The sequence below is a fragment of the Lactuca serriola genome, chromosome 6 (assembly GCF_051521515.1).
Source record: "Lactuca serriola cultivar US96UC23 chromosome 6, Lser_US96UC23_V15, whole genome shotgun sequence".
NCBI lineage: Eukaryota > Viridiplantae > Streptophyta > Magnoliopsida > Asterales > Asteraceae > Lactuca > Lactuca serriola.
The window spans coordinates 106,038,658-106,052,947 of record NC_136413.1 but is presented as its reverse complement, the minus strand read 5'-3'; the positions used below and the strand labels follow the sequence as shown (position 1 = coordinate 106,052,947).

Genomic DNA, 14,290 nt, shown 5'->3' with positions numbered 1-14,290 from the left:
TGGTCCTTTTGGGTTGCCTTCACCATAGCAATATGTAGGATGAATTAAGGAGAGAAAGGTTTAATTATGATTTATTAATATATTATGAGAATAATATATTAAAGGATAAATCATATTGTTTAATTAATATTAGTCAAGAATTAATTTTGTGGCTAAAAGAAATTAATTAAACTTAGAGGACTGGATTTGTAATTATAAGATAATTGCAATTGGGCTATGGATTACCTAAATAATATAGGTTGGACGAATTCTATGGGAAGCCCATAAGGAATTCGTCCAAGGGATATGTTAAAGGAGTCCATGGGTTGCTTAGGGCTTAAACAACCATATTAGGGTTTCCTAGTTGTAAACCCTAATAGACTACATGTATATAAAGGCCCTCTATGCACCAAAAACGTGGCTAACACTTGGATTAGGGTTTCTAGCCGTTTTTGGTGCCTCCCCTCTCTTCTCTTCTTCATCTTGTTGCTTAGTGGTGTTTGTGACTCCATTAGAGGTGCAACACTTGAGGCACTAAGCTTTCTGAAGCTAAGGATTGATTGTTATTGCTATATAACAATCAAAGGTCAGATCTAAACCCTATTTTATATTAATATGATTAATTGTATGCTAGATCTAGGGTTTATAGCTTTTGGATTTTCAATTGCATGTTCATTAGACAAACTAGATCCAAAAGCTATTAGGGTTTGCATATACACCATAGGATTGATGTTTTGCTCGAAACCTATCACCTTGGTGGGCCCAATGGGTTTGGGTTATTAATGTGCCTGGTTAGTTGGGCCATCTTTGGGCCTAGTGTTGGGGTTTAGCCTTGCTTAGTTATTGATTATGGAGTTGGGTTGTTTAGCTCAGTTCGGGAGCCATTTCGCAGCAGCAGCGACAATATAGGATTACTCGCGTAACGGTTGAGGTGAGTCTTCTCACTATACTTACCTGTGTGGTAATTTATGTGTGACCGGAGGGTCTTATTTGTGTTATTGACCGGAGGGTCTTATTCGTCTTATTGACTGGAGGCATGATTGTACAAATTCGCTGACTTACGATGTTTTGTGGATTTTGGGATACTCTAATATTGCTTTAATAAAAATCTATAATTGCATGATGACTTGGATTTATGAATAACGTTTTGTGAATTAAAAATGAAAATTTTGCTTTGATTGTTGAGGCGTTACAAATACAAACCGCAACTCTGATACCGTTTGTTAGGAATTAAAGTGGATAACTAGCAAAACCAAAATCACACAAGACACAATATTTTCGTGGTTCGGTCAATATGACCAACGTCCACGGGAAAGAGAGGAGTATTCTTTATTTAAGAGCTCTCAACCAGAGGTTACAAGTACAAATTTCACAGAGGTTCGCCTAACACTTTAGAATTCAAGATATAAAATGATGTAACATGCATCTCTATTTATACTTGAGGGACCAGTCCTAAAACCCTAATGGGCCTAGCCTATTGGCCCATAGGACCATGAATGGTGACAACCAATCATATTCCGCTATGCAACATTTTCTAGAACATTCTTCCATGTCATACAATCCATGAGCATCAGTAACACACATGATGGACCACCTTGACCACAGTGGAGCATCATGATGCATAGGTGGCGCATCATAAACACTAATGGTCCAACATCCATCATGGTGGCACAACATGGTGTATATTCTTGAGCATGATCATCATCTAAGTATAAGTAAATCAACATGGAACAACAAAGGAATCAAGATGGTGCATCATGTACCAAGATGGTCCATGATGGCGCAACATCTCCTCCATGGCGTAAATTCGCTTCTTGATGGAGCAACATCATCTTCATGTCCTAACATCTCCTTGGCTTAACATCACCTTGGCGTAACTTCATACATGATGGCACATCATGCTATCATTTGGCGTAACATCCCAAGGATGGCACAACTTCCTTCTACATGGCGCAACATGATGTTCCACGTTGCTCCATGTTACTCCAAGTTGCTCTAAGTGTTCCAAGTTGCTCCAAACCCCTTTTTGTAATATTTGTTTCTTTGTCACTTGATCCGTTCCTTTGTCTGATGATCCAAAGTGATCTCAGATGTTACGTTCCTTTGTCACATTCCAAGAACCTCAAGTGCTCCATTGAGATCTAAATGCTCTAAGGGGGTGTTTGGATTAGCTTATTGCTTATTAACTTATTTGTGGTGGAAATAAGCATTAAGCAAATGGGAGATGCTTATTAAAATTAATTTATTTAACTTATTTTATTTCTATAAACTAAACTGATTTATAAGGATTTTATCCAAACTTTAACTTAACGGTAATCGGTAATAAACACCCTCTTCTTTTTCCCGTGCACTCCATAAAAATTCTCCAAATGCTCGAGTCACCGTTGTAACATAACACCACCAAAAATTGGATTTTCCAGCAACCATCAGGAATGCGTAACGCGGTGCACAGGATCATGACAGAAGTTTGGTAGAGAAAAGAGAAGTAATCGACATATGAAGACGATTATTCGAGGTTAATCTACTTTGGTATAGGAAAAAGGGGAAGAGAGATGTGAGGATAACACAAGTGTAGAAGACGGATCGAAGGATATTAGCGGTCACTCAGCTTATCGGCTCAAGACTAAAACCCAAAACCCAGCCTGAAAAATCGGTGTTACTGTTCATAATATATATATATATATATATATATATATATATATATATATATATATATATATATATATATATATATATATATATATATATATATATATGTGAATTAATATATTTGTAAAAACTAACTCTCGAAGGCAAGTTACAGCGATCAAGATCACAATGGCTTCTACTCCTAAAAGGCGAATCAGAAACCCTAAATACTCATCCCCTTCTTCACTTCCTCCTTCTCCCATGCGAGTTTTATCTTCAATTGAACCGCCACCAAGCTTACTACCGTCCAAGACGGAGATATTTAAGCTCGTCGCCGTCGTATCTATCGCCGTCTCTGTTGCAGCAGCCTGCAACCTTGTCGTCAAGTTTTTCAATCGTCAGCCAAAGCCGTTTTGCGATACTGATTCGGAATCGGATTATTATCTTTCTGGTGAGCAACGAGTAAACGTTTTTTATTTATTTAATTAGCTGTTTGTCTTAATGCTTCATTCCATCGATTCCATAGAAAAGAAAGCTATATTTGAGTTTTGGTGTCACTTCTATGGGGTTCGTAGCCAATTTCCCACCGGCATTTTTCTAGTTGCTAGCTCCAGTGTAGTTAGCATATTTTTGTCGAAGGTTTAGAATTCATCTCAATAAAGTCGATTTGTAATCTCTTCTCAGAGTGGATGGAGCGCTAGATAGGAGAAGTATATTGACTTTACGTTAATCGTTTTAATTGGTATCCAGGTTCAAGTATAAAGTTGAAGAGTGCATAATGCACTTCATTCCTTGAAATTTTGGGCATTTAAGTTGGTTATACGCTTAGCTTAAAATGCATGAGTGATCTAAGGGTAGCGCACGAGACAAGATGTTGTTCATGTTTTTCCATCAACATTTATCAAATGTGCTACCTCTGCATTTCTGTGTGGTTTCAAACAATGGGAGTTACCCAAAATCTTTTTGGGCTTCGGTTTTTTTGCATGCTGAAAGGTTCTTTCAAAGTTTATATCAATTGTTTGGGAGTTAAATCTTGCACAAACAGGTAAGGGTTTGAGTCCCGGCAACCGCAATGTGGGAGTTTCAATTCCAATGGGGGCAGCCACCACTCCTAGTGGGGGGTCACTGTACATGATGCTGTTGTGGTGGTGTGGGATAGCTGAGGGGTTGCTAGAAGAATAACCCTTTTGTAGAAACTTAGGTTAAACCTCTCTTAACGATTATTAATTTCTCCAATATTCTTTCAACTGCATATCTGCATCGTGCAAAATTTGTCTTCATGAAAAAGCTAAGCTTAAAGATGCAACTATTCCATACTCATCTTATGCTTTTACTATTTTTTATTTTTACAGAGGTTTGTGATCCTTGTCCAAGCCATGGCATATGTTATGAAGGCAAATTGGAATGCACAAGTGGTTATACAAGACATGGGAGATCATGTCTAGAAGATGGAAGTATAAATGAAATGGCTAAGAATCTCGTGAGTGAACACTTATCTTGGGGGTACTTTTTGATCATCACGTAAGGGTTGAAGAGAAAAAAGATCTTATATCTGTAACTTTGCTTCTGAAATGTTTAATATGTAAACATAACATGATATTGATGCAGGCAAAAATGGTAGAATCTCATGTCTGTGAATCATATTCTGAGTACTTGTGCAAAGGAATCAACAAAGTCTGGGTGCGTTTCTTGTTCGTATCCAAGTAGTGCAATATTAATGCATGTCAAGTTTTCTTCTTTGTAGCAAAATTTTGGTGACCTATAAAACACTAATTTGCGATTTGATTACAGTTTCGCGGGGATGAGTTGTGGAATAATATGGATAAAGTGAAGCTGCTGGCAGAGGATTTTGGAAAGGGCAACGCCACCTATCTGTTTGCAAAGAACAGAGCAATGGATATTGTTGATAATTTGTTGGAGATGAGAGATAGTAACATTGGGTAGGCTATATTTATTTAATATTAAGTTGAAGGCACCCATCTGTTATTTATTTATTTATTTATTTCTTGATGTAGAATTAAGGAGTTTAAGTGTCCGGAGTTGCTAGTGGAACACTATAAGCCCCTAAGCTGCTCCGTTCGACTATGGCTTTTGGAGCATGCTTTGTTCCTAATACCATTTTGTGTATTGGTATGTAATGAAAGCTAATTGTGTCTTACATTTTCAAGTTTATGACATTACTTAGATTTTTGCAGCTCGTAGGGTGTGTATGGATGCTGTTAAGAGTTCACCAGAGACATTACTTGTCAGTTAGGGCTGAAGAGCTTTACGAACAGGTGCAATCAACCGTAACTTTTTTATTCACTAATCATGATTCAGTTGTTGGAGATATTAAGCCTGTAGTCTTATTATATCGAGTTAAATGCAAGAAATGGCTATTATGTACTTTACTTCCCATTGATTCGTTTGTTATAGCGTTCTAGTTTAAACTTTTCTTATTACAACATTGTAGTTTGCAGAATTTTACCCATTTATCATCATCATATACAAATACATAACCCTTTTACTGCTATAATTGGGTAGATTTTTCAAAAGTATAATGTCTAAAAAATGCTATGATTGAGTAGTTGTTTCAAAAGAAAATGCCTTTATAAGAAGAAAATGAAAGTACTATAATGCTGTAATAGAAAGAAATGGAAGTAGGATGTATGTTGTTGCTATTTATTGCATTTAGGCTTTAGCCCCATAAAAAACAGTCATTTCTTTATTAAAATATTCTGACATTAGGTCCCGTCTCTCTTTATGGAAGTGTTGTTTGTTATAAGTATATATATCAGAACAATGCTCAGTTTGTTATTACATTTAGTCATTTACTTACTAGCTAAGATTTTTGTATATTGAAATTTGTAAAACCACAATGAAATAGGTGTGTGACACACTTGAAGAGGCTGCTTTAGTTTCAAGGAGCATAAATGGTGAAGGAGAAGGTGAACCATGGATAGTTGCTTCATGGTTAAGAGATAATGTCCTTACACCCAAAGAAAGAAGGAATCCCATGTTATGGAAAAAGGTATTCTTCTCTCTCTCTCTCTCTCTCAGATATACTTACCATATTTTTTTATTATAACATTCTCCTTTCAGTTTTTCTTATTGCAACATTGTAGATCCACATTATTTGTTATTAGGGAATTGTACTTAAAAGGTAGGAGCTCACCAATTGCTATAAATATGAAAGTACAATGATGTAATAAGAACAAATGAAGGTACAATGCTGTAATAATAATAATTTTTCCAAGGTACATTTCTATTTCTTGCATTTAGCCCAAAAATTAGAAATCACGTAGAAGAGACAACTAAACAAAAAGTGATGTTAGGAAGTAGGAACATAGGATGTTTAATTGAGTTTTTGTAATGTATCATTTAAACCACATGCATTATTATTTTTATTATTATTTTTTTTTTCAAATGCTTGTTTGTCTCTTTATAGGTTGAGGAATTGGTTCAAGAAGATTCTCGTTTAGACCGGTACCCAAAAATGTTAAAGGGTGAACCTAAGGTTGTGTGGGAATGGCAAGGTATACATTCATGTCCTTGCTGTTGCATTATTACTATTAGTCCAATGTCTAAAATGCCCATCATAAGGGACACTAAACTGTCTTAGGTCGTGTTTCTTTTTTACTTAATAGACTTAATAAGGATAGGACTTAATATGGTAAAATATATATGACTGTTTTTTTACTTAATGCCAAAAGAATGACTTCATAGAGAAAGCCTAAGAAATGGCATTTACCTCATAAAGTCCCATTTTTTAAAATAAATTGCCCTTGTTTGTCCAAGGGTGCTGTCATTTTTCTTAAATATTTTGTGAGAAAAAAACAGTCGTTAATCTGGTAAAGCTATATATAAGTATTTTTTTTTAAACTTAACGTAGAAAGAATAACTTGATAGTGAATATCAGAGAAATAGGGTTTTCCTCGTTAACTTAACTCCTCAAATGTCCCCATTTATTTTTTCTTTCCATTTCTTCAAATAACTTTTTTTTAATATTTTGTTCACACAACTTTTAATGGGAAAACTGCTTTTTTTTTCAATTATTTTTTTTATTGGATTTTGTCCCTCTGTTTTCACTTGGATCTTGCTTTCTCAGTTGAAGGATCTTCTATGAGATCTTCTGGCAAGAAGAAGAGTGAAGTAAAGAAGCAAAAGTCAAGTGACTTGGGTTCTAATCAAGATCAAAGTTTGAAGCCTATGGAGCCTTTGAAGTGGTGAATCTTGTAACATGATAATATACTACTTTATACATTTATTGTAGATTGTACTTAAGCTCCAAACTGTCTTGCAGTAGTTATATGTATATGACAGTTTCTATTTATACAAACCCATCGATAACACTTTACATACAGATTGTTTCGCATTTCCGTTCATTTAAGTTGAATTCCATTTTATAAAAAAAAACAATTAAAATGGCATGATAAGTACAAACAATTAGTAAGTTAAACAAGCACTTTAAACTATATCAGCTAAACTTCTAAGCACATCATCAACACCCATCGAGAGGAAACATAGAACGAACCTTTGGAAGCAACAAATAATAAGGTTGCTTGGTTAAGGGCATCCTAAGTGAAGTTTGTATACGAGTTGAATAAGGTGTTGACTAGGATTGAATGAGTGTTTAGTAGAGTAGAGTGTGGGTGATAGAATGAAGTAGAGTTGAATGGAAGATTTGAATGATCATTCAACTCTTCAATAGGGGGGTTCAATAGAAAAAATAAAATGGTGATTAGGATTGAATGTGTATAAAGTGGTCATTAAATATGTTTTTAATGTATTGTGGGTGTTAAAATAGAGTTAAATATGCATTTAATGGATGATATAAGAATCCATTGAACTCTATAGACTTCAATAGATGCTTTAATGTAAAGAAAACATGGTTGATTCATAGAGTTCCCAATCATCAACAATCGCCAATTCAACACGGATCAACATTATGGGTTAAAATCCGAGGGTCATTTTTGTTGCAACACAAAAGTGACTATTTGAAATAGAAAAACACATAACTATCTTGACTTTTAAATCATTTAAAATTTACTTAACACAAAATAAAATTAATTTTAAAGTGAAATCAAAGTTAAAAATACAAAATGAAGAAAAATCCATACAATTCAAAATTATAAATTAAGAAGATACATATAAAATTAAAAAGAAAAAACTTAAAGTGATTGTATGCATTTGGTTGTAGAAAATTATTATTATGTTTTTTGGAAAAAAAATTCAGAAAAAGTAACGTAGTTTTCATTTACGTATTTTATTAGAAATTTTAAAAATGTATTTGGTTAAAAGTTACCGAGTTTTCATTGTTTATTTTAGAAAATTAAAAAACATGAATAGATTTGTATTTTCTATCTGTTTTCATCTTTTGTTATTTCAAATAATAAAAAATTTAACATATTTGAACATAAAATAAACATAAATTTAATATAAAAATCAAACATAAAAATAAATGCTTACATAATTTTTACTATTTTAATGGTATCAAAATTGCAAACGTCTTTTTTGATTGGGCAATATAGTTCCATCATTTGAGATTTGGCCGGATAGATTTATTTTTATTATTGCATTATGAGTTTTGGTTTGCCTTACTATTTATTGATCTTTTAAGTACGATTTTCTTGAATATTCAAAACGTCCCAATAAGCTGAAAATTAATGAATGGACAATATAGTTTTGATTTCCTCCAAAATAAAATTTAGTAAATACTTATCATGACCCACGTATTCGATGACTTATCAACCAAGATTCTTGAAAATCCTAGTGCCATAAATTAAGAAAATAAACCTCAAGGACTAAAGTTGTCTAAATATCAAACGTAAAGGGACTAGAATAGCTATTACTCATTCAGCTTAAACTTCAAAAACAGAACATTGATGCAAAACCGATTTCTTCCCCAATTGTCACACACGCTAAAGCAGCAATTCAGCCATAGCTTTATTATATCTCCGTTTTGCTCGAGCTCCTATCTTCTCTTCGCTCTGTATAGCAGGTTTATCCTCTTTCTTTTTATATCTACGAGTTCTGAATTGAAATAAATTATATATCTGTTTTTGACTTTTTACTTTCGAATTGGATGTCAAATCGTTTCTCGAGTATGCATATACTTTTAGTTCATATGCTTAGTAAATCCTTCGATTTAGGAAGTTTAAACTATTCCGGATCTTAACTCTGCTGAAATTTGGCCATTAAACCCCCATACTGACTGGCTGACCTAAATCAGTTGAGATTTAAGAACCAAAACGTTTTCATTTTTGTTAATGTAGTATAATTAAGTCGTTTTGTAGTTTACGTTAAGTTTATTGAGTAAAATGTATTTTTCTTTTGGTTCAGTTTTTGAGGATCGGTTTTGGAAGTTGGAGAATTTTGTATCTGCTTAAGCATCATGGCTGGCCTAGAGATGAACGACTGGAAAAGTGAGTTTTAGACCTTCTTTCATTTATATTTTCCTTTTTCTGGATTTATGATCTTACACTGCTGTGCTATATTGGTTTCGTTGTTTAGCTTTTCTAAATATGTTTTAGTCATGAACTGTTGTGTGATATTATAATTGGCATGTTATAATCCCAAATTTACTACATTTGCTCATATATGCAGTGTCAGATGACATGCTACCAAACTTTGATTTTGTTATAATGCAAAACATTGGTCCTGAGTCCATCTGTCCTTGTTTCTTGTAAATCTGTAAATCCTATTACGGACACTAAGCAAATGAATGTAAGAGTGTTGATCTTGTTGTAAACTTGTAATAGGAAGTTTGGAGTTGCTATAGGCTTTTGGTTTTCTTTTGTTAAAAGAAATTGGAGGAAGATGAGTCAATTACTTCATAAAGTAAGCGAATTAAGTTAGGTTATTGGTGATAACAGAGTTCAGATTCTACTTATTATATTTTTGGCAGAAAGTTGTGAAGACTAGAGAAGATTTACATTAAAGTTTAAGCTGGATTTACAAACTGTTTAAATACCTTTAAAAACTTTGGTCCAAAACCCTGTCAACAATACTATCTGGAGCTAACAAATATGAATAGGGACAGGAGAATAGCAACATCAAAGCTTACACTGAATTTTTCATATCAATGAGATTGAATGCCAACAAATATGACTAGTTCTCTAGTTTTAGCTCAATCGTACAATCATGGCAATGGGGTGAAAATTTGCAACTTATTACTATTGATCTTTTGTCTGTGCAAAAGACATTAATGCCCTCATCCCCATCATCAAGGATAACCCTAGAAGTCACTCTTCTCCTGTGTAACAAACGCAGCCTAAATAGTTCCATTGGTATCTTGTTTACAAAAACACTGATAAGTTTGATTATTATTGTAAGTTTACTAAAGCGTTTTTTATCTTAAATGAAACAGAAATTGGACTGGGATTAACTGGATTTGGCGTTTTCTTCTCATTTCTGGGGATCATTTTCTTCTTCGACAAGGGACTACTTGCCATTGGAAATGTTAGTGTCTTTGAGTCCTTGGATTCTCTTGTATCTTTGTCTGCATATATACATACATACTTATTGCTGATGAGGTTGAGTTGGCAACTTCTAACATTAAAGTCATTTGTGGGGTACTGAACCAGATCCTATTCATCTCAGGGGTGATCATTACCATTGGAATCAAGTCCTCCTTGCAGTTCTTCATGAAGAGAAACAACCTAAAGGTGCTCCAACTTCCCTTTCATAATTCTAGTTAAGGTGTGTGTTTGGTTCTTAAATCTGGTTGCCAGATGGATGGATTGGAGTCCTTAAAATTCCACCATGTTTGATGGATTTTAGCATTCCTAGAATCAACAAATAATATTTGTATATGGATTAAAATGTTAGCAAGTTATATTGCTAAAAATCAATTCCGTATGATTCCAATACATTTAACAGATTCAATTCCTTGTGAAAAAAAATTCAATAAACCAAACCCTCCCTTAGCTTATGCTTGATTGGTTGCACAGGGCACAATCTCTTTTGGTGTGGGCTTCTTGTTTGTTATCATTGGGTGGCCTGTAATAGGAATGGCTTTAGAAACTTATGGCTTCATCATACTCTTCAGGTTTGCTTGATACAGTTTAATGCAAACAAAACATACTTTGTTATTATTCCATTTCATCCTATTAGAGCATATATAGTATCAATCAATATATCAATATTGTTCAAATACAAAGCAATTTTTTCAACGTACAATGCTTATGCTGTGATAGAATGAAATTAGAGTAGATGGGCATAATAATACACACATGTATGTTGGTGTTATTTTCATTTAACAATTCACAGATATACATATAAATGTTTTGATGGAATTATATGCAGTGGCTTCTGGCCCACACTAGCAGTTTTTGTGCAGAAAATACCGGTTATTGGTTGGGTGTTTCAGTATCCGTCTATTAGATCGGTATGTTAATTCCTAATTCCTTATCTTATTTGTTAGAAGTTGAATAATAAAACACATGCTTACTCTAGTTGCATTTTACAAGATGGAGTCCAGCTTTGCTTTGCTCATTCCACAAAATCATATTTGGTTGGTCTGTAGCTGTAGGAATGGAATGAATCATCTAAATTTTTAGTAAAATACAACGTATAGTTTAATTCTACTTTATAAATTATATTTGATTATAATCAATGAATTTCTTTTAATTACAAATTTAAATATAAGGAAAGCTAATTGATTCACTAAAATTTGTATATAAGATTGTAATATAACAAAAATCATGAATCAATAAAAAAAAAGGAAGCATAGTAAATTAAGTGGGTTATATTATGATTTTTTATTTTATTTTTATTGATGGAATGAAAAAAGAAGCCAAACCACCCTATGGCCTAAATAAATTAAAAGAAATGTCATTCCATTGGATTCCTTCTCCTATTGTGGTCATATTTGACTATCATCTTTGATTGCTTACAGTTCTTGGACCGCTACCGTGGCAAAAGGGTGCCCGTATAAACGAAGAAGGATGACACTTGTAAGCCTCGTTCATAAATTGAAGAGGGGTTTCTTTCTAGACTCTAGGCTCACGTTACGTTTACTTCTTGTTAACTTCCTTATGCAAATAGAAACTTAATATCTCGTTTCATCTCAATATTTGGCTGTGTATAACATCTCACCATCTTCAGCTCATTGTTAGATTAGATATGTGTCCTTTCTGTACTGTGTATGTGTGTGTGTAATCTAGGGGTGAATTCCGTTTTTGCTTTTCTGAAATTTTTAGTAATAAAAATAACAATCTCATCTCATATATGGACGGACTTGTTTCAAGTCAAAATCCATGAAATTAAGGCTAGTTCAAAAACTACGTACCTGTTAAAGTAATAGCTTTTAGAGTAAATTACACGAATCGTCCATCGGTTGGGTACCAAAAAGCACGTTTAGTCTTTATTTTTAAAAAATAATTCGGACAATCTATGTGTTTCTATTTCCTTGCACGGTTAGTCCCTATCGCCGTTAGCCGTTAGTGATTTTCATTTAAGTGCCCCAAAAGCATGTTTAGTCTGTCGTTTCTTTTAAATTTATCATTTTAGGCCCTCGTTTTTTTTAAAGACTATATTGCCATTTTTTATTTTAAATTTATCATTTTAGGCCCTCATTTTTTTAAAGACTATATTGCCATTTTTTTATTTTTTATTTTTTTCATTTATTTTTAACTTATCAGTTAAATTCAATTAATTATAAATTTTAAAAACTTATATCATTTTCATATCTCTCTCTCATTTTCTCTTTATTCCTTGTCCATTTTCTCAATTCGGGCAACTATCTTCTATCAACAACTATCTCCTTTTACTGTAGACATTTTCACCAATAACCACTTGTCAACACCAAATTTGATATTATAACCAAAATCTAAAATTCAAACCCAAATTTGATGCTAGAACTAGAATCTAGAACCTATAATCAACACCAAATCCTAATCTAAAACCTTTAATCAATACTGATTTTCGAGATGAAATTCCAAAACCTAAAATTGGTCATGAAATCCCTACATCGATGCAAAATCCAAAGGGACTGAGATATAGAATCGAAACCCTAGATTTGTGTCCTATATTCTTTCTCAGTTTTTGCAACCACACCGTTTATTACCACCGGAGAAGAGAGAAAAGTTGTTGAAATGTAGATCTGCGAATGGAGTATAAATCTGAAATCTAGATGTAAAAGGGTTGTTGATGGCATGCCTTAAATCACATATTGCAACAGAGAATACAATAGAGGACGATAGCGAAGGGAGTTGTTGTTGGCGTACCCTAAATTAGATTAATTATAAATTTAAAAACTTATAGCATTTTCGTGCGCGCATGTGTGGGTGTGTGTGTGTGTGTGTGTGTATTGTTATGAATCATATGGATAATAAGTAGTTTTAATTTTTGGAAAATATCTTATTTTAGGGAATTATCTTGTTTCAGTTTTTACATTTGGTAATTAGGATCATTTAGTATTTGAGTCGATTTGGGTGATCTTTGTTTCCTTATTAGAGTCTTTTGTTTATCCCTATTTAAAGGGTAGTTGTTCATGAAATAAAATTATGCTTGAAGTCAATTGCTTTTAATCTCTTAGAATAGTTTAACCTAGTCTCCTCTCAATAGGATATTAGGTGTTAGTAATACTCACGACTGTAGGAAGTACAAGTACAGGTCTTGTCACGAGATCTAGATCCCGGGGCGTAACAAATTTGGTATCAGAGCCGCTCGTGATGTCGACACAACAAGAAGAGCTGATGAAGAAATTGGAAGCGTTCATGATCCAACAAACACAAAGCAACAATGATTTGAAGACAAGTACCAATGATTTAAAGGCGGCTATGACAGCCTTGCAGACCAAGCAAGCAGCGATGGAAGAGAGATTGCAAACCCTAACCCAAAACAAATCCAACAGACAAGAAGAAGAAGATGAAAGCGTGGACAACATGTTCGAGTCTGATAGATTTGACGACTCATCGGAACAGGTGCGTGGAAGAGGACGTGGCGCCACCTTTGGTGCCAATCCAAACAGTAAGTTTTTGTACCAAGGAGGCTTTACTGGAAGAGGTAAGGGTGTGATCCAGGAAGGAGCAGGAAGAGGATCAAGCAAGGCTTTTGAATCATGGCGGACAGGTGAACATCAACCTTTCAAACACCATTGGGACTCCCTCAAACCAGAAGGGTCAAACAGAATGGATCAGGGGGCACCAAAAAACTGGGAAGAGACGGAAGATATGGGATACCGTGGGGGAAGAGTACCGAGATTCGCCAAGATGGAGTTTCCCACCTATGATGGGAATGGTAATCCAGTCGAATGGCTTCAAAGATGTGAAGACTTCTTTGAAGAACAACAGACCCCTACTGAAGCTTGGGTTAGGCAGGCCACCTTTTCACTACAAGGTCGGGCTAGTGGGTGGTACCATAACCTCTGAAGAATGAAGACCCGCTTGAATTGGTTTGAGTTCTCAGAAGAGTGCAAAATCAGATTTGGACCCCCGATGAGCATGAACCCGTTAGGAAAGTTAACTCGATTAAGGCAAACAGGTACAGTAGAGGACTATTGTGAAGGCTTTGAGTTGCTGCTAGGGCGAACGACCGGTGTCACACCGGAGCAAAGCATTTGGCACTTTTGTGCGGGGCTAATAAACATGATAAGATATGAGGTTGAATTTGCGAGACCCATAACTCTATATTATGCCATGAATCTAGCCAGACAAGTTGGCTCAGGGTGGCAGAAGCAGGAGAACCAATAGGTGTCAGG

The 14,290-nt window shown here is 34.4% G+C and overlaps 2 protein-coding genes across 2 annotated transcripts; both read left to right on the top strand.

The window, feature by feature from the left end:
* Positions 1-2,727: 2,727 nt before the first annotated feature.
* On the top strand, positions 2,728-6,949 carry LOC145056636 (Man1-Src1p-carboxy-terminal domain protein). The gene is made up of 9 exons (XM_079004335.1): positions 2,728-3,058; positions 3,960-4,087; positions 4,216-4,287; positions 4,399-4,547; positions 4,623-4,737; positions 4,803-4,883; positions 5,474-5,617; positions 6,035-6,122; positions 6,695-6,949. Exons 1-9 carry the CDS (start codon positions 2,797-2,799, stop codon positions 6,814-6,816), a joined length of 1,161 nt encoding a protein of 386 aa, XP_078860461.1. The 5' UTR covers positions 2,728-2,796; the 3' UTR covers positions 6,817-6,949.
* Positions 6,950-8,455: 1,506 nt separating this feature from the next.
* LOC145056635 (vesicle transport protein GOT1-like) lies at positions 8,456-11,816 on the top strand. The gene is made up of 7 exons (XM_079004334.1): positions 8,456-8,587; positions 8,929-9,011; positions 9,956-10,047; positions 10,173-10,253; positions 10,539-10,636; positions 10,894-10,975; positions 11,486-11,816. Exons 2-7 carry the CDS (start codon positions 8,981-8,983, stop codon positions 11,522-11,524), a joined length of 423 nt encoding a protein of 140 aa, XP_078860460.1. The 5' UTR covers positions 8,456-8,587; positions 8,929-8,980; the 3' UTR covers positions 11,525-11,816.
* Positions 11,817-14,290: the final 2,474 nt, after the last annotated feature.